This window comes from Aulostomus chinensis, chromosome 15, assembly GCF_037954235.1.
Source record: "Aulostomus chinensis isolate RoL2024-O1b breed Wild chromosome 15, RoL_Achi_v1.0, whole genome shotgun sequence".
Taxonomy (NCBI): Eukaryota; Metazoa; Chordata; class Actinopteri; order Syngnathiformes; family Aulostomidae; genus Aulostomus; species Aulostomus chinensis.
In genome coordinates, this window is record NC_141334.1 from 16940299 (window position 1) to 16961055 (window position 20757).

General features: G+C 42.3%; 1 protein-coding gene across 1 annotated transcript in view; it reads left to right on the top strand.

Moving 5' to 3' along the window:
- Window positions 1-20683, top strand: part of LOC147248953 (neuroligin-2-like) — a 65742-nt gene extending 45059 nt beyond the window's left edge. Inside the window, exons 5-9 of the mRNA XM_086226930.1 lie at window positions 9221-9406; window positions 11975-12240; window positions 12337-12490; window positions 14732-15098; window positions 15918-20683. Of these exons, the coding sequence (XP_086083056.1) occupies window positions 9221-9406; window positions 11975-12240; window positions 12337-12490; window positions 14732-15098; window positions 15918-16851 (1907 nt within the window). The 3' untranslated portion in view covers window positions 16852-20683. The remainder of the gene's footprint in view (window positions 1-9220; window positions 9407-11974; window positions 12241-12336; window positions 12491-14731; window positions 15099-15917) is intronic.
- Window positions 20684-20757: the final 74 nt, after the last annotated feature.

Genomic DNA, 20757 nt, shown 5'->3' on the forward strand with positions numbered 1-20757 from the left:
TAGTCATTTTAGTTTATGTTAACATTTGTTCTTCCTCTTGTTTACTATGATGACTGCTTTATGTGTGCTGCACAAGAACACAGGGGTTGTCTGATGGTTTTATTCCTAAATGGAGGCTGACTTAACGGTTGCTCCTCATACATGAAGACTATACTGGAAAGGTACTGTCACCTTGATATTTTAGACATCGTACTTGTAGCTGTGTAGCTCACTGTGTGTGTCAGCACAGACTCTGTAAACTGAATTTCATAATACTTTCATACGCAAAATAGAGAATTATCATTCTTATTAAGGCATCGTAATCCAACATTAGCCCTCCCAAACTTGTGTGTGTTTTAAAACCTTTAGCAGGAAATGTCATGTTTAATGTCACCTGGCAAATCTAACTAATTTGTAGCTCAGCGCGCTTTTGGAATCTACAAACCCCCCGAGGAGAAGTTGTGTTCCTGTAGCTCCTAAATGCTCTACAAGAGCCGGCCCACCAGCTACCTGCTATGGCTTGTAATAAGGTCAACTAGAGCAGTAAAAATACCGTCGTTGCACAGCAGCGAGCTCAGAGACGCTACCGTATATTATGTTTACCCTAATCTCTCCCATACTATTACTTCTACCATTATTATTTCCAATAGTGGTGCAATAAACAATTCTAGTTACATACGTTCCTCGAAACTATTACAGAAGAAACAATGAAATATTCATAAAAATGCTACACTTTAGGGTTCGTTCGTGTCACGGTCAAGTCAAACAGATACCTCCTACCTCAGTGAGGCCGATTCAAATGATGTTGCCAACTTCACTCAACCTCTTTAAATGTGACATAAATTGTATTTTTAGCCAGTACACATTTTGCCGTCAATTAATTTCAGCCTGCTGCCTTCCCCGAACTCATCTGTTCCTAAACACAAATGAAACACTCCTCCCACTCCCTGCACAGAGCCACAGTCTTCCCACTCTGCAAGCAATCGCGAACACCTCTCTTTCTCGTTTCCCGCACTGGCTGTAGTGAACACACAGAGAGAGCCAAAACTATGTTGTTTCGGCGTCATTCTGCTTTTCACAAGATGCACGTGCCAGTCAAGAACCTACCTACGATTGATATGGCTGCACAGTATGCACAATATTCAATCTGATCTCTGTGCTTTATTTCGAGCGTAATGGGATAACTTGATGAAGGATGTGACGGTTAAATGTGTCAGGGTGAGAGGCGTGTGTGTGTTTGTGTGTGTGTGTGCGTGCGTGCGTGCGTGTGTGTTAAAGGTATCAGTTTTTGACACATGAAAGGGTATCCAAGGACAGGCGCTTTCCCCATATAGATAAAGTTGCCATTGAACTCTAATGACTTATAGGTATATTGACTGAAACTGTCAGCGACCTGCCAGGCAGCCTGCCAGATGTACAGCCGGATCAAACACAAGGGAGGTAATCACGCAGCCGATCACACGCGACGGACAACAAAACGTGTCTGGATCAAAACTCCCTGACTGCAACCGTTTACCACACAAATAAACGTCCTTTCTTTTGAATAAGTTGATTGAATGACCTCTGGTTTGACTACGTTTTCAAATCATCTTCAAGACATTTATCCTCCATCAGAATCGCAGTAGGAACAAAATTCAGCCCTGGCAATTTTTACAGCACAATTTCACTTTTACAGCCCGTGATTCTCAGTTCATTTAAAGTCCCAACGCTGTTGATTGTAGCTGTTCATTCACATGTTTATCTGCAGCTCTCTGACTTTATGTCTGCTGATCCACTTTGAGGGCAGCTGCCGTTGAGCAATTTGGGGGCCTCGGTGAAAAACGTCATTCTTTCATATTGGTTTGTTTTCTCATTTCAGTGTATAATAAGATACCAATTGTACGTGATACAGTTTTTCTCACAGTACTTGTAAACTATCCGTGAAACAGGAAGAACAAAACCTCACATGTATCATCAAGACAGGGGCAGGTATTATAACGTATATTAAAGACACAGATGGTCAACCCTCCTGTGTTTACTCATATTGTTCATAATCAATATTGAAGGCAGCAGTACATACTGAAACAATCACTGCTGTCTGGCATTAGTATTACTCAATATCTTCATAATGTCCCATCAGTTTTTTCATTCCTTCTTTTTATGAAAATTGTATTTGAACAGAATTTTGAATCATCACTCACAGAATTCCAGTTTCAACCCATATATTGCAATGCACATCGGCCTCAAAAACGTCTATCCTACGATCAAACCACGTCTTTAGATCAAGAGTTAAATATCGCTGACTTTAAACATGATTTTCGATGTATTAAGTTATTTCAATCAATTAAACTTGACTATTATTGAATAAAAAAAGTGACTAAGTACCAACAGGGTTCTTAAGAATAAATATGATTAAATCTAAACATGGCATTTGGCACAGGACCAATAAGTCTAAATTAAAAATGATGTACCTGTGACTTGGTATTCTACCCAAATAAAACATCATCATTCTTTAGCGGGACTCCTGAATCATCTGGCGTGTTTCTAATAATGTAACATAGACATTAGATGAGGTGTGCTCGCTCTTGTGCTGTCATAAATGTAGACTACATGACTTAATCCTTGGATTGGAGTGATGGCTCCTTCACTATGACATGCAGTTCAGTGGACGCATGTTACAGTAAATGAGTTTCTAATGAGTAATGAGTATACATCATGAAATCAAACAGGCGCACTGTCAGTCCCAATGCTAAAAATGCCGTCTGCGGACGACGCTTTGTTTTGCTGTTCAATTCATTTAAAATGATCAGTTTTTGAATTTCCGTGGCAGAGGTTTTTATCACTGATCAATTGTTTTTGACAGGGAACTTGACAGGCTCTGAAACCTCTTTGTACCAATGTAGCGTTTGAAGCGAGGCTTTTTAAGTTTGCATGACAGCTCAAGTTTTATTACACAGCTTGGTATCATTTTAATGGACCTTTGAGGGTAAGAATTGAGTGTAATAAATAAGGTAATAAATAGAGTAACATCAGAAGCATATGGGCAATGTACTGAAATCATATTAGTTCAGCAGGAGGAAACCTAATTCTTCTATAATTTTATTTCTGCGTGTACTTGACATACAGAGCCACAGATAATTGGAACTGACCTGCGAGCAGGCCTTTCAGTTTTACTCCCACTGCCAACAAGCAATGTAAAGAGTTTGTTCATTTGAATTTTCAGCAGGTAAAGTGCAACAGATCTCAAGACAGGGAATTAATCGTATATTACATATTGGGAGAAATACAAAAGCTGCAGCCCTCAGAGGGTTCTAGGCACTCAGTCCAATACTGTATTGGCTGAAAAAAACTGCCCTTTTTTCCAACCAAAATATAAAAATATTTGTTACATCATCAGTACATTCTTCATACAGAACAGTTATGTCAATTTATCATATTCATACACAGTTGCTAATCCTCAAGGTCGCCACTTAATACAGAATGCTCAAATCCTCTTTATTCCATTAGCAGAACACATTTTTTTAGTCTTAAGTGAGCAAGAAATATTCACCATATACTAACAGTTTTTGGAAGAGTGCTTCTGTTGCAGTTTATTTAGTGATGCGTGTGTGTGTGTGTGTGTGTGTGTGTGTGTGTGTGTGTGTGTGTGTGTGTGTGTGTGTGTGTGTGTGTGTGTGTGTGCGCGCGCGCACTCTGCAGATACTGATATACGCACATTTACCAAACACACCTGGATGGACACAAATACAGGAAAATGCAACTGTCCTGCCACAAATCCTCCCCTCATGAGAATAGAAATTCCGTCTTCCTTGGGAGAAGTATGGCTATCTTTGAGAGGACCAGTAGCTACGTCTGTGTAGCGGTAACAGTGAAGATGGTGAACCCCATCCCTGAGCTAAACCTACGCTGGCCTGTAGAATCTCTCACATATGATCCCACAGTTTCCAAAATGTGGCAACCTCTCAAAACTTTTCACAAAGTTGTTAGTCAGCAACTGAATCAGACAAATGTCTGCAGGGGAATAATGTTATTAGCCAATTACTCAAAACAAAGTTTGGAAAGAGTAAGTGTTTGTTATGTTATTAAAATTTACTGTACTGTTACCAAGGTGTCACCATCTGCTCTTAATAAAAGGGGCAATCCCACCATCCCTTTTATTTCCCCTCTCTGAGGCATCTATGGGGGGTCTGGGTTAGCTTCCTGTTGCCATTTTTGGGAAACACATAATTCTACCCTCTGAGTCATCACAAGCTGTCCATCATCCTGCGATCACATTGCCTATGACAACAGAAAAGAGATGAGGTCTAAATTTCTTCTTCATCAGCCTCTTTTGTCTGGATCCCTTTTTTCACTGCTCTGCATCCTCTGTGTGTCCTCAATATTTCTGCAGAGATGTCCCTTGTTGTGGTTGTCATGACGACTCACCAGCATCACTTGGTCCCTGGTGTAAACAATACAACGGCAGAGTTGCTGTGGGAAAGCATTCAGCTGCAAAAGGAAGCTGAATGAAAAAAGAAATGAAAACAGAGTAAAATTCTTTTTACTAGCTTTTCGGGAGAGAGTGCAGTTTAAATACATTTTGACTTTTTAGATTTAAACACGTATGCTTAAAAGAAATGAAAAGAACAAGCTAGATCAACTGCTATAGCACCCAAAATATGAAGGAGCTGTTTCTGTACTGGAGATGCAAGCTGGAAGTGTTTGTGTTTATGCTAACAAATAGTTAGTAATTAAATTTTACTATCAATAATCAATCTTACATTTGAAAGGTCATTTTGGAGGCTTTACTGGGAGGTGCTACTGTTACACTGAGGTGTTCCCAATAATTTGTCCATTCCAATTGTATGTATGAGTGGTGCAAATATATTAACAGTATCTTGCAATGGTTTGTAAATATTTTTTCTTTAAATCTCCCTCCATCAGTGGCTCACTACTTGTGTTTCCTTTTATCCATTCATTTCACTGTTTCCAGCCTGTGTCTTTACTTAAAGGTTAATGACTCTCCTCACAGTTCCTTGGCCGTTACCTAAAGCAAGCGTTGAATATGCATGAGTTCAGCCTCATAAACTGCTGCTCTCAGCGCTAAAGTCAGTAGGAAGCCCAACTCAGCAGATGGGGGGGGGGGGGGGGGGGATCAGAAAGAAAACTTACTGAAAAAGAAACAGAGGAGGGAACTTGTTTGACTCATCTTCAATGGTGGACAGTAAACCAAATATCCTCTCTTCATGTTGCCCTTGCAGAGAGAGCTACAGGAGGTGCTAGCTCATGCTAACTCTCTAATTCACACATTTATCTGTGTGTGTGTGTGTGTGTGTGTGTGTGTGTGTGTGTGTGTTTATGTGTGCATGCACGTGCACATGCTCGTGCACATGCTCGCTCATGTGCACATTGATTCAGCTGTTTATGTACTTCAATATATGTGCTTGAATGCGCATATACAAGTGCTTTTGTGAGTGTCTGTCCATATCATTTTGCCTGAAGCTCTGGACAGTTGCCAGGCAACTGTGGCAGGGAGCTCAGCACTCGGCCAGGCACCCACAGATACTTGCACATGTCTAAAGTTTTGATAAGAGGCGCAGGTCAGCGCTGCTACTTGACCAGGTCAAAGGCCCTGTTCACACCTGCTACTAACATGCGTCCTGGCTGATCCAATTACAAGTGGACCGTTCAGCTGTGAATGCACCTGAGGTGCATTTAGGGCATCTGATTGGCCAGAAAATTCAGAGGTGGTCTAGGCTACGTAAGCACACATTCTTTGAGCAGTGTGAAAGACGTCCCCAGCGTAATTGAAAGTAGGTACTCATTCACACCAATGCTGTCATATTGAATTACCAATTTATAATTTCAAGCCCACCTGAGGTATAATTCTGTGTTCTTCTTTACTCTGAGTTTAGAAATGCAAACCTCGATCTCAGATTCAAGATAAAGTCCCACAGATCGCATTGTTTAAATCACTGTCTTTTCCTCGAGCTGTAGGTCGATTGTGGCCAAGAGATGATAGTTCTGTATGGGGACCACAGGGGCGGGGGGGCACACTAGCACACAAATGGCTTCCAAGTTCATGTACATGCTCATCTGCATGTGGAGCTGGGAGGTGAGATTCGATCACAAGTGGTCGCTTTGGAGGCATTGCAATGAAAAGTGGGAACTCCATGTGAAGCACGTTGGTCGGACTGCCCGTGGAACACAAATCAAGTTAAAATTACTGACATCATCAGTGCATTTGGCACAGACATGCACCTGCCGCCTGTGGTGGGGGGTATAAGATAAATGGGGCGGCTGTTTTCACATTAGCGATTGCTGGTAATGTGTTTTAGCTTTCAGCTTGGACCAAACTACAGCATTATCAGCTTGATCGTGAGTCTGTTTTGCCCATCCTACAGTGGGGGAGCACTGGGAGTCTGATCAGTTGCAGACTAGATGAGAGGGAGGAGGGAGGAAGGTAAGCAATTGTTAAATCTGAAAAATAAGTTTACAAATTGTACTGTATCTGTGTAGTTGGCATTCATAAACACATCCTCAAACACCAAACCCAGTGAATAAGTTTGCTGATAAAAGATTTGAACTAAATTCAGCCAAACGTTTGGGCCCACTTGAATCATGATGAAGCCAAGGGAACCCAGAAAAACACCGGAGGTTTCAAACGATGTCTAACTGTTGTGTAAGTACAGTGAAGTGCGTGTGTGTGTGTGTGTGTGCCTGCGCCACTGTATTGTTGTACAAAGGTCAATTTTGCAGGTTATCACTGCTGTCACCATCATCAACATCATCATCACTTACGTTATAATCATTAACATTAAACTTCATTTGCTGTTCAACACACTTGAAAACATGCTGACTGTTCTCTTCTACCAGCTGTCTCTTTGTGCAGCTGCCACACTTCTCTCCAACTGCCCTCTAAAATATTCCACTTCCTCTGGCCTCTGGTTTGTGCCTGTGAATCAACACATGGGGCCTATTTAAGTGATCTGTGGTGCCAGGCGGTTGGTGCTATGTGTGTGCCGTGTGTTTGGGGTATGTTCAGTTAAATTTTATTTAGAGGGCGTGTAATCAGAGTGCAAACCACGGTGCAAAGAGGCAGTCATTAAACTCCTAATTATCTGTAGGTCTGTTTCAGACACCAGCATTTGGCGTGTTGCTGTTTCAGAGGTCCACGCATTTCAACCCGGCAGAAGCGAGCGCTTCATGTGAAGAAACGGACCGTCTCGTGTGCCAGATGATGGTGCGCGGGCACGTCTTATGTTTCTATACAGAAGCTGCTGGAATCCACTGAAGCCATCAGAGGTGAAGCAGACCCGGGAGGACGTGGCGGCCAGCGTTTCCGTGTAAACGGCCCTCAGTAGAACCACGCTGCAATGCCGCGCATCTGCTTGTATGATTGATGCCCCTTTAAATAGCACTTCACATATAACACCATTGACCAAAGACCAGCCCAAAATAACCATTGATCATGGTCACACCGAACCCCGCCTCAGTAAGGACTTAAGCACCCGCCAACACAGAAGGAACACAAGTTCATTTGTTAGTTGAAGGGTGAGAGAGCTTTGCCTGAAAACATAATTTCTGCCAGCTTCAAATTGGCGATGATGCTTGCGGTTGACCGAGCTTCACGGGGGGGGGGGGGAGTAGAGCCTATCCCAGCTGACATTGGTCGAGCGTTCACCCTGGACGGGTCACCAGTCTGTCGTAGGGCTATCAGGACCAATTAGGGGCTCGGTATCTTGCTCAAGTATACTTCGACATGGTCACAGGGGAAAGTGAGGATCGAACCAGCGACCCTTCGGTCGCTAGACGGCCTCTCTACCGCTGAGCCATGCCGCCCTGAGACACTGTAACTGACACATTTAATGATCAACATCAGCACCTGGTGCTAGGGAATGCTTTACATATTTTGGAAAAGGTAACTTTTACACTTGAATCGTATCTTGAATTGCAAGTCTTTTGTAGGGATGCTTTTACAAACAATTTTGCTTTATCATCTGCAAAATATGTCAATGGTGTGGAGGAGCTTGTTTCCATTGCCCCCGAGTGGTCAAAAAAGAAACAGTTTTGCCACTGATTAACCCATAGTTTTTTAGCTCTGGTCCAGATTTGGTTTTCATACACAGAAAATCCAAGGAAACCAAGACGCACCACTACAGTCTGTTAGGTGATGGGAATTCCCCTACTGTATAAACACATTTGCCAACGGCCATGTGTTTTGGACTTGTGCGCATTTCTGCTCCCTTTATTTCTGCTGCACAAACTGGTGCAGTGTGGATGCTGTGAATTCAAAAATGCCAAGAATCCCTGGTTACAGGAGGTGTCAGGGATCAGACTTGCAGAGTACCTTGGTGGTTAGGTGGGACCGAGGTTGAATCACATTTTTACCACGATGGAACCCAACCTGCGCACCAAGACCTCTTCAACCATGTCTGTGTCCCCTGGCTTGGTCTGCTTTCAATAGGGTGACGGCCTCAGTGTGAACTACACAATTACTGTAGGTGAGAAAGTACCCTACGTCAGAGTGAAGTAGTGACATAAGTATCAGGGCAGTATTGGGAAATGTGTTTTTCAGAAAATGTTACCAAAAAAAAAAAAATCCAGGCAAGCAGCTCTGTTGAGATGAGAAAATTAAGAGATTAAATGGCTGCCTCAGAGGAATATGTTGAGGTTTTTTTTTTGTCCTTTGTCATCCACCCCCAGTATTTAATCTCATTAGTGTGCAAGTTATCAATATCCCAATTCTCTCTTGGAATATTTATGTTATCTTACCTGTTAGAAGTAGCCTGATGCTGCATGTACGGCACTGTTGTAATTCACCGAGGCTGATATTAGATCAAAGCATTCTGCGTGTGTGTGTGTTTGTGTTTGAATACGTGTGTGACATTTTGTTCAGTTTATTTTATCTTGTTGTGGGTGTGCACCTACTGTGCAACTGTGTGTCCTGGAAGTAGGTGAAACATGCCTTCTGTTGCTCTCCTCCTCTCGTTGCTGACAAGTTTTCTTAACTGCGTTGTATTTCCAGCGTGGGTTTTAAAAATGAGTAATTTGGCAAGCTCTTGGTGTGAAATCTCCTCAGACATGCAATGAGCCTGACCATGACAGGATGCCATCTTCTGTTTATGTGGGATATGTTTTTTTTTTTTTTCTGGGGTTTTTTTCTGAAGGCAATGAAAGGCCTGGATTGTATTATCCTGTTCTGTCCTGCTGCCCTATTCACACATATTCTGTAAACTGTCCTTTGTCACGTTTCTTCTGTTTGTTCTAATTCCCCCTGCAGGGTTCCTGAGCACAGGGGACCAGTCTGCTAAGGGGAACTATGGCTTATTGGACCAGATCCAGGCCCTGCGCTGGCTCAATGAAAACATTGGCCACTTTGGAGGCGACCCAGAGAGAATCACCATCTTTGGCTCGGGAGCTGGAGCAGCCTGCGTGAACCTTCTCATCCTCTCCCATCACTCCGAGGGTGAGGCTCTGTCACATTACCCGGTTGAAAAGAAATTAACATTTCGGGACAGTGTAGTGTGTGTTGTGTTGTTTTTTTTGCTTTTGTTTTTAAACGACAGAGTACTAGTTATTAATTTCACTGAACGACCTCAACAAAATAACATTGTTTGGCAATATTATTCAAGATTGTCAATCCAGACAGTGCTACAGTCGACAGATGGTTATTTGCCATAAAACCATTATTCACCTTGGGACACAAGCCCTGTAATAATCCCAAATAACGTCATTCCTCTTGGGACTAAGATCACTGAACAAAACTGTCCTTGTCCAATAAAACTAATCCCGTCTGGACAAGGCATTAGGAATAGATACAGTATGTAGCTGGCTTTAATATCTTTGACTTAGACCTAAATTGAAGACCATCATGAGGCATTTTGGTATTGATTATTATATGATAGAGCGTATAGCTACAGTATCATATTATTGGGATTTATGGCAGGATTTAATCGGATTTTGCAAGGTTTGTAGGCTGTAACAATGGCAATTCTAAACTGAGATGAGAGCAGAGAGGCATCTCAGTGAGGACTGGGCGTTGGACTGAGAGCAACAAGATCTTTGCCAGTGACATTAGGAATCTTTCCATCCTTAGATTGGTAGTTAAAAGTTTTGGGGCTAATCTTGCGCTGCGGGCTTCTGAATAATTTGCTGACTCTTCAGTCCACATGTCGAATGACTGTAACATAAAGGCACCACTGCTGCAAATGTAAATAGGGTTAGAAACCTCTACAACTGAGTGTCTATAAAATCCAATAAGCGAGGCGACCGCATAGCCTGCTACTTACTACATGCTGTATTTACTTTAATGTCAGTTTTTGAAGCAGAACTCGAAAATAGCCACCAGATGTTTGATCTCTAATCCTCTGATGTGATCTTGGCTGGTTAAGTTTAAGGTTGGGGGATGGAATTGGTGTTTAATACTTTACCAAGAATTCAGATTATGTTATTAACGAATGGTTAACCTTCACACAACTGAGGCGAACTTTTTCAGGTAAAATAAGGTTTATATATGTATGATTTTGGATTCTCAGACCCGTGTGTGCACGGGGAAACACATCCGTCAAGCAATCACCAGTCGGAACATGGAAGGAGAACATGTAAATGCATTTGTCACCAACAATCAGCAGACAAGTTTTAGACCGCGTTCTAGGGTTCCTGGCTCAGTGTTCCCACTCTCATGTCGTATTTGCCATGCTGTACAATTCATTTAAAATGTAGATTACAAATGATGCAGTCTTGTTTCGGTAAAACTTGTGTTCATGTTAACAGTTGGTTTAATGTCAGGGTATGAAAACTGAAAATCCACATTGAAAATGTTACGCCTTAAAAGAAAGAGAAATCCTCTTCCACTCCATTTTGAAGTCAGGCTTTAACGGCACAAAGTGCAGAGAAAGTTGGAGCATGAAGAGTTTTTAAAGGTACTGTGTGTGTGCAGAGATGAGATGAGCAGCAGAGTCAGAGCTGCAGCTGAGAGGCTTCCTAATTGATTTCACAGGGAAAGGAGCGGGGGTGGGGCACATGCAGAATATGGGGGCTTAATTATTAATGACAGAATCTGCAGATAAAACAGAGGGACAGCAAGCCACTTTACATAACAGTGCAGCGGTGCAACAGTGCGAGCCGTTTTCTTTTCCCTCGCTCTCTCTTTCTTGTCTCTTTCTGTCTTTTTGGGTTTATTCAACATGGCCATCAAGCCCACTGCTCTGTGTAGAGTTGTCACCATTTTCCTTGCTGCTGTCTCTCATTGCATGTAACAGAAGCGCTTCACTTTCCTACCCGAACGTTCATTAAGATTTTCTGTCGCAATGAACGCAGCGGGATATCGTCTTTATCTTCCTTTGTATGTACGATTGCTCCTCCTCCAACGTATGCATTATTGAAAGATCTCCTACTGTAAGGCCTTGAAGGCCTCATCAGCTGCTAGCAAAAGTGTGTCAGGGGAAAATCTAAGAGAGAATACGCTAGTATTTATGAAAATATAATGGAATGTTTTGAAATGAAATGTTCTGTGTCGCTGGTGCGGAGACTTAACGTTTTGGGGTTCTACCTACATCTTTCCTGTTCTCAAGCGTGAGATACGTCAGCAACTCTTTTAAATAACAAATTATGAATTCGGCACAAACATTCGCTTGGACTTAAGGATGACCTGGTGGTCAGAGGTGAAGGTCACAGTGACACCAGCTCTAAAATTTACAAGCTAACTTTGACCAAATAGCACACAAAGGTCGAAAAACATAAAATGGTGTAGCCATGACACATAATATAATATTATAGATAAAATATGTATTCAGTGTTATTCAGAAACACTTTTTGGCCATTATTTAAAGACATTCCAATAACGCAAGGAGGAGTAATGCTGAGTTGCATCATAAAAACTCTGAAAGTCCTATAGAATTTTTTCTGCCCTACAAAGACAGTATGTTATAAGTCGGGACAAACGTGATCCAAGCTGTACCCGGATTGCTTGGCAGGGACATACAACCGCAGCATGATCATTTCCACATGCTCTATGTGGTCCTGCTCTGTGTAGGTTTGTTCCAGAGGGCCATCGCTCAGAGTGGCTCTGCCATTTCCAGCTGGTCAGTCAACTACCGACCGGTGATGTACACTAAGATCCTTGCGAGGAAGGTTGGCTGCACTCTGGGGGACATGGCTGAGTTGGTGGACTGCCTGAGGAGGAAGAGTTTCCGGGAACTGGTGGACCAAGACATCCAGCCTGCACGCTACCATATCGCCTTTGGACCTGTGGTAGACGGAGACGTAGTGCCAGACGACCCCGAGATTCTCATGCAGCAGGTCAGTGAGGATTTCCTACCATGAAACCAAACCCCACCCTGAATTTGGTGTGTTAAATGCCCTAACATTACTCCTGTGTGTTTGTTGTGACACCAGGGCGAGTTCCTGAACTATGACATATTGCTGGGCGTCAACCAGGGAGAGGGCCTTAAATTTGTGGATGACAGTGAAGGAGAAGATGGAATATCTGCTGCCTCATTTGATTACACCATCTCCAATTTTGTGGACAATCTCTATGGATACCCTGATGGTCAGATGCTACCTTATTTCACCTTCAAATTAGAGATGTTCGACATGGTGTGTGGGGTTTCACTAACAGGATTAAACACCCTACTTCAGCATTTTCAGACTAGTAAAACTGAGATCTGCTGACCTCATTTTCGAGCGAAAACAATCCCAATTATTTCCTTGTGGACGCAGAGACCTCCTAAAAAAAAACGACGACGTGGTCACCAGCATCAGCATCAGCATCCTGATTGTGGCATGCCCTTCCCTCATTCGCCTTCATGCCTGTCACATGATTCCTTTCCCTCAGCCTCATGTAGATGATTTTAGTTTTAAAGTGGAAACATATTAGGGCGGATGTAGCCCCATCTCTGTTTCGGCACAACAATACACATGCAAGCAACCCCCTAATTTCAGATCCAACTGCTTTGTTATGCTAATGGAGTGATTCACACTCACCTTCCCAAAATGCTTCCCTCACCGAGCTCTGGATTACATGAATAAATTAGTTTAAAATAAATAGTCAGGCACAGTCATAGACCTGGCAGAATTGGAGGCAAAAAAATAAGTGTTCAGCTGTGAAATAGTGAGGTGTGGTGGTTTTATTGATGCGTCCACCACAGAAGATTCACAGCCGTGTGTGGGGTGATCTCACTTTAGCCCCCCAGGATTTTGACACCAGCATCTGGCCGTGAACCTCCACTGCATCTGTCCTACCGCGTCACAAATATTCACAAATGTTTTCACAGTTGCGTCATCTGTTGCTTGATGAAATGAATTGACTAAGTTACACAATGGTTGATATATTCTCAGTGGCTTTGAATTTTGCTTGATTCTAGCTGTTTTTGGCATTTGCTAACTCACAAATAAAGACAGCAGAGAAGAATACCTGAGTTCCGCGCTCATATCTGACTCAACTTCACCGCTGATTTCACTGCCACTGATTGAAAGATGGAAGAGCAAATGCTTAAAGTTCTGTGTGCAATGCAAACACACACACACACACACACACTGTTGTCAACCTGAGACACTTGTGTTCATATCATTTTAGGATATACGATCATATCAGCACTTCACCTTTATTTTCAATATTTCGACTTTTTTCTCGAGCACAACGAAAACCAAATGTTTCTGCTCTGATTTTTACCTCTTCCCCGGCCCTAACACTCCCCTGTACACTTGAATATTTATATTTTCTTATTGTTAAATTCTGTTAGCTAGTAATTAGAGCCCACAGCCTGCCTTGTTAGACAGTACGGATGAACGATTGGAAAATAACAGACGCAAGAACAGAAGCAGCAAGTTGTTCTTTTCAACCTCACCTTAGTATTTCTACAGGTAGTTTTACTGATTTGATGCTGGCGGTACGAAGGTGTGAACGGGTATCTGTGTCGCTCCCAGCTTTGGTGTTCAGGCATGTAAATAGCTCATCTTTTGAATTCCCTGAGACAAATCCCTTTTAAAAAACAAAGGACTGAACAATACGCACTGCCTGTGAAGGTTGACAGCAGTAGTTAGGGAACACTTTAAAATGCTCAAAATAAACTGTGACTAGTGTGAGGCAAGTCACAATGCTCGCTCTGTGCTGAACTAACATCCAACACTAATAGTCATTATTATTTTACTTGATTTTGCAATTTTATTTTCCAGAAATAAATTCGGCATTTAACCATAACTAAACAAGTACTGCAAACATATGTCAGATTTGACCTTATGAGTAAACAGCTGCAGTGCTATCAATTTCATCTCTCACGATGACACCAAGGTGCACCGAGGCCTAATTAGATCTGATTTAACAGTCTGAGGAACAACAGATCTGCCCAATAATAACAGACCATGGCGCTACTGTTATATTCATTAGAAGCTTTCACGTGCTGTCGGCCTCCGTGCCACTTCAAAGTATCATAATAACAGTCAAATTACAGCGAATATGCAGAGCATTACCTGAAACATTGTCAAAAAATATAACAACAACAAAAATTCAAAAAAGGTACTCTTCTATTTGCCGGGGTGATATGAGACTCTAAAGTAGGCTAATCTAGGATAACCCAGATTTTGAGATGCATTGTGTTGTCAAACCTCTGTGCTTTGGTCTGGTCTAACTTCACGAGCACGACTGATGTGGCTGAACAGCAGGACGTAGACGGTCCAAAGAAAATTAAAGATGGCTTACATTTCCTAAAATTTGAATAAAAAGAGACATTCTAAAACATGTGTCAGCCAGTGTTGCAGATGTCTAGTTACTTGTGTTTTTGTGTGGTCCTAGGTAAAGATATCCTGAGGGAAACAATAAAGTTCATGTACACGGACTGGGCTGACAGGGACAACGGTGACATGCGTAGGAAGACCCTCCTGGCTCTGTTCACGGACCATCAGTGGGTGGCCCCGGCTGTCGCTACTGCCAAATTGCACGCTGAGTTCCAGTCGCCTGTCTTCTTCTATACCTTCCACCACCACTGTCAGACCGAAGCACGGCCAGACTGGGCAGACGCAGCCCATGGAGATGAGATCCCCTACGTGTTTGGGATTCCCATGGTGGGGGCCACTGACTTGTTCCCCTGCAACTTCTCCAAGAACGATGTCATGCTCAGTGCCGTGGTCATGACATACTGGACCAACTTTGCTAAGACTGGGTTAGTAGAAGAGTGTGAAATAATCACACGCTTCCCTGAGAGTGAATTCAGCATTTGAGGGAGATTTTAGCAAATTAATCCTCTGGATTTCTGTTTAAGGAGTCTTTGGGTTGACAGAATAGCTTTAGTGAACGTGTTGTGTGGGAGTTAGAAGGGAGCAGCACAGTGAGACACAGAGCACCACCTAATGTTTCTCCATCCAGTTTGCGATGATGCCAATGTCGAACGCTACGGAAGCTCAGGAGCGATCAGTTGTCTCTGCTTGTGATTTAAATTGGTTCCCCTCATATATGAATTAAAATTGTTTAAAAGGGATTTTGCCAGGATACTCTTGCTTAGTTCCTTCATTTTATTTTATTTTATTTTTTCATACCCCGTATTGCTTGGAGAATTTCTCGAAAATAATTTGCAAGGGGGGAAAAAGTTTAACCTGGATAGGTTTTCTAAGATTTTTATTTGTGAAACAGATGCAAAATCATTTTTTTGTCAGGTTTTTTTTTGTTTTTTTTTTTGGAAAGCTGATTCAACAAACTGACTCCAACCATGAAGTCTTACATATTTTCCTAGCAAAAATTATAAAATAAGAAATAATTTAAAAAGTGCTAGCCAAAGATCACCTGTAAAGCTGTAAAGCTTTTTTTGTTGTTGTTTTTTTTACCCGTTTTAAGTCATAAATACAGGAGAGATCTAAATTTGAAAACTGATTGCCAGGGTCTCATCCAAACTGCAGATGAACGTCTGATATTTAGAAATACTACATTAGTAACACAGGTAAGTTCTAAAAATATAAATAATCATTCTACTATTTCTTCTTTCCAGGGATCCTAATCTACCAGTTCCTCAGGACACCACGTTCATACACACCAAGCCAAACCGCTTTGAAGAAGTCATCTGGACCAAGTTCAGCTCCAAAGACAAGCAGTACCTGCATATCGGCCTGAAGCCTCGTGTCAGAGACAACTACAGGGCCAACAAGGTGGCCTTCTGGCTGGAGCTGGTGCCTCACCTCCACAGCCTCCACAAGGACATCATCAGCTCCATTACAACTCGACAGCCGCCTCGAGGCAACAACCACAAGAAGGGCACTCACATCCCGAGCCCCCTTTCCACACGACACCCTGTTATCTCCACCTACCCACCTGATCCTGATCCTGACGGTTCAGAGAGACCCCGCTCTCCGCCCTTCCCCAGCGAGACGAGGGACTACTCCACTGAGCTGAGCGTGACAGTAGCTGTAGGAGCTTCACTCCTTTTCCTGAATGTGCTGGCCTTCGCCGCGCTTTACTACAAACGGGACAAGCGGCATGAACTCATGCAGAGACGCCACCGCCGACTCTCTCCTCAACGTGGTACAACCATGGGCATGGGTGTTGGCATGGGAGTGGTTGGCGCCCCACCGCACAATGACCTGGCTCTGAGCCAGGAAGAGGAGCTAATGTCGCTGCAGATGAAGCAGCAAAGAGTGGAGCTGGAGCACGGCACACCCCTCCCTTCCCGTGGCGTCCATGGCGACCTGGAACCCCTGCGCCCTCCTGTGTGCCCACCTGACTACACGCTAGCCCTGCGGCGAGCACCGGAGGATGTGCCACTGATGACAGCCAATACCATTACCATGATCCCCAGCACCATCAGCAGCATGCAGCCCCTCCACCCCTTCAACACGTATCCCCCCGTCCCGGCCCCGTCTACGACACCCGTCCCCAGCCACAGCAACAATGCCCTGCCACACCAACACTCCACCACTCGCGTATAGGACCAGGCACAACCTCTCCCCCCCCGTGGGGGGGGCTCACAGAGACGCACCACACAAACTGCTCCATCAAAACTTCACTCCACCTCCATCTCTTCCTCTTTATCTTCATCGTTTCTCATTAAGCCCTCAAATAAAGCTGCAGTTTGCAAGATTTGAACCAGTGAAATACCTCGAAGACGTAATCATGAATTAAAAGTCGAGGGTGGTTTCGCCCGATGCCCGTCATTATAGGTCCACATTGCTTTGCAACGTTAATGCCCTTTTGGTGAGCCACCAAAAATGCAGCTTTAAGCTTGTTGCTCTCTCTCAGAAAGGCGTGGAGCTCATCTCAGTCAGTCAGGCATCTTATGTGTAGCTTGGTTGTTTTGCGCATGTGTTGTCGTGTCAGTGTAGAACTATAATATTCATTCTCATTCATTTAGGTAAAAGATGATACAGTAGCAAGCAGATTTGTGTGAGGCAACATATGCCCAAACAAGCTGTCATGCGGTGGTGATTCCTTGAAACTTACAAATTGCAGCTTTAAAAGCCCAATCTGGAAATGAAACGTGGCGCCACTGTTGAGTCCCTCTGATGTCGACAAGGCTGAGACGGCGAGGGGTGAGGTTTCAATAGTTTTTAATCTAGAGTTTCAAATATTCCTGTATCAAGTAAGAATACCACCAGTCTTTTCCAGATTGGCGCTTCAACTGTTGGATGGTACAAGAAAGAAGTAAATCATAACTGTCATCGCCATCATCATCATCATCATCATCATCATCACCATCATCATCAGTCTGTGGGATGCAACCTGGAATCCAGGCTGCCCATTAGAACTTGCTGCATCTCGTCCACACAGGCTCTAATCATATCCATCCACTCGTTTGTTTGTTTCTCACTCATTATTTCCGTCTGTGTCATCTCAGCCCATTCAACTCTCCCTCCGCCGCCCCTCCGCATCCGCCCTCGTAGCTCTTTTTATTCATCCGTCTTCATCCTCTCTCCTCTTTCACACAATCACTTCTAGACTCTCTTTTCCTTTTGGAGTCTTTTATACAAAAACACAAATGTAAATGATGTATTATTAATAAATTGTAAGGATATGAATGAAAAAAAAAAAGATATTCTGATATCTCATTTTTACCAGCATTCTTGGTGCCAAGTACTGTGATAAAGTTCCTCTATCGCTGGCGTCCAGTGGACAGCCTGGAGAGGTCCATCTTGACTGTATCGTACTAAAGGAATTACCATCATAAAAAGTGCCAACCCCTTCATCTTTCTTTTTGATCCACACACTTTTTTTTTTTTAAAGAATCACACTCAATGTTGCACTGTGGCTGGTCTCTTCTTTAAAGGGAAATCAGATTCAGTATATCCTCCTTTTAAAACAAACAAAAAAAGAATATAACATTTTATTAACTACTTTGCTGTCTGGGATATTTGCATGTTTTTTTCTTTTTTTTTTTCCCTGAAGAGTGTGGACAGAAACGTTTGTTTGTCATTTTGATGATTTGCCTTCATTTTTTTTTTTTTTTTTTTTTTTTTGGAGAGTCATTTTCCTCCTATTTTACTATCAGCTGCACTTTGTGGTACTTTGAACCGTATTAAAGTATTAAAAGATGAATATTGTGTAAAACTATAACAAAGAGAGTAAATATTTCCTCTTTATTTTTTTTTTCTTTCATTTCCTAACACCAAGGCTGTGCCACAAAACTACCAGAAAGACTGACAAAAGCCTTTCCTCCCTTCTTTCGCTCTGTTTCTCTTCTTCTCTTTTGCAACTGTGAAGTTTGCACAGCCACTGTCTCTCAATCTCACCTGAAGATAGCACTTTTTATGTTACGGGGGGGGGGGGGGAGAAAAGACTACTTCACATGAATAGTCTAAATAAGGTTCTTGTCTGTGACGGACATTAACTACACGCTTCAAGTGTTTGAAGACTGCCTGACAGTTCTCTTTTCATCTGGTCTTTTGTTGTTTCAAGCTTCTCCTCTACAAAGTGGGAGAATGAGACATATTTACGAGGGTCACAAAGGTGAGAAAGCCTTGTACGTCACATTTTTTCGCACAATTGAACACAGAGACCTGTCGGGACAGTTACGGATAAACCCAGTGACATTTGGACGACACTGGACTAATGGCCACGCTGATTCAGTGGTGAAACCATCCATTAATGCACAGACGATGCGTTCTAAAAACCTGAGTAAAAAAAAAAAAAAGAGAAAAATCTTCAGTGACATTACCCATATACCACGAGAGCGAGGCGAGTGGGATTCCGTCCCTCTGGTCGCAGGATCCGCTGGAGCCAGACTGCCATCCCTCACACTGGACTTGAGTGAGCTGCCAGGACAAAAAGAAACCAACACGTGAAAAAAAACAAACAAAAAAAAAAAAAAACTACAAAAAACTGTACATTTTTTTAAATGTAAGAGAAACAAAACTGGAATTTGTAAATATTATGTTGTGTTTTGGTTTGAGTGATTGGCTGGGTCTTTTAATTTTTTTTTTCAAATTTTATTATTTTTACTTTATTTTTTGTGACAACAGGTGCAAGTTTAGATGATTTACATGATTTTAGCACTCATGCGTATGTTTGATTTGTCTTTGATTTTCTATATCTCAAGAACAAATCCCCATAGATTATGGGCACATGAATACATCTATTATACATGGTTAAAAAAAAATTAATTAAAAAAAGAAGCATGGTGGCGGTGGTTAAGGATGCTCATGGCTCAGGTTAGCCTTGACATTGTGGTAATACAAGTGCTCCTACTGCATTTATGGCTGTCTTATGGATAATATACACCTTGCAGTATCCCATCGATCATGACGGCGCCTATGGAATGAAATGAGTCAATTTCATTGGTTATAAAGCCAAAGAACAGCTGCAGACAACACATGGAGGAAATGAGACAGAAAAACAAATGGATGGTTAACATGTGCTCTAAACAAACCATAAGTCAAGGAATTCTACTTGTGATGCTGTTGGATTTAATTGTTCGTGTCTCACGTTGTCTTGAGCATTGTCATACAAGTGTAACCTGTGATTGGGAGGTTGTGAAATCCTTTGTACACTTTTGGTCTTATTTCATGCTCTACTCATGGTGATTGTTTTGCAATTTTGTCCGCACAAACGTTCATGGGATTATTAAACCATCGGATTGACGTGAGTTTTAAGTTGCCACGCTTCCAAAAACGACTCTACAAAGACAATTATTTACAAGGTTTCAGGACAGCCAACAGAAACTGGAAGCACATTCACCAAGTTTACATGTTTACACTACAGTCGTGATGTTGGCTCAAGGTGAGGAGAACAAGGAGCATCGGAAGGATTCACATATCTTCTTCTTAGCCAACAACATTTATTACTGGACTGGTAGAGTGGAGGCTTGCACCTGTTTGTCTGTTTCATTTAGTCTGATTCAGTAACCTGCTTGAAGCTCAAGATACTGTGAGAGAGCAAAATGACCAGACAAGGGTTGAAATAATTCAAGTTAACATTTCTATTTCAAATAGAGGCTATTACACACTGTATGTTGTGTATCTGAACTGGAAAACATTATAAACATTCTTAAACAAATTCTTTGGTGTCTTTTTTTTCATGGTCAGGAGTGAAATCAAAGTTGCACTGCCATTATTGTCCTTGTTTCTGCAGGCAGGCATCCGAACACCCTGATATGACTTGTTGTTAGCAGGGAACTGCATATGTAACTCGCATGAATGGAGCGAAAGCAGCTCTGAAATGTGTTTTGCGTTTCTGGCCACCTGTTGAACACTAAAGCATCTCTAAGTGCTTTCTCTCTTTCTGTTCTTTTCACCTTACTTTAAGCTAGCTGCAGCTAAATGTGAATGATCTTTATATATATATATATATATATATATATATATATATATATATATATATATATATATATATATATATATATA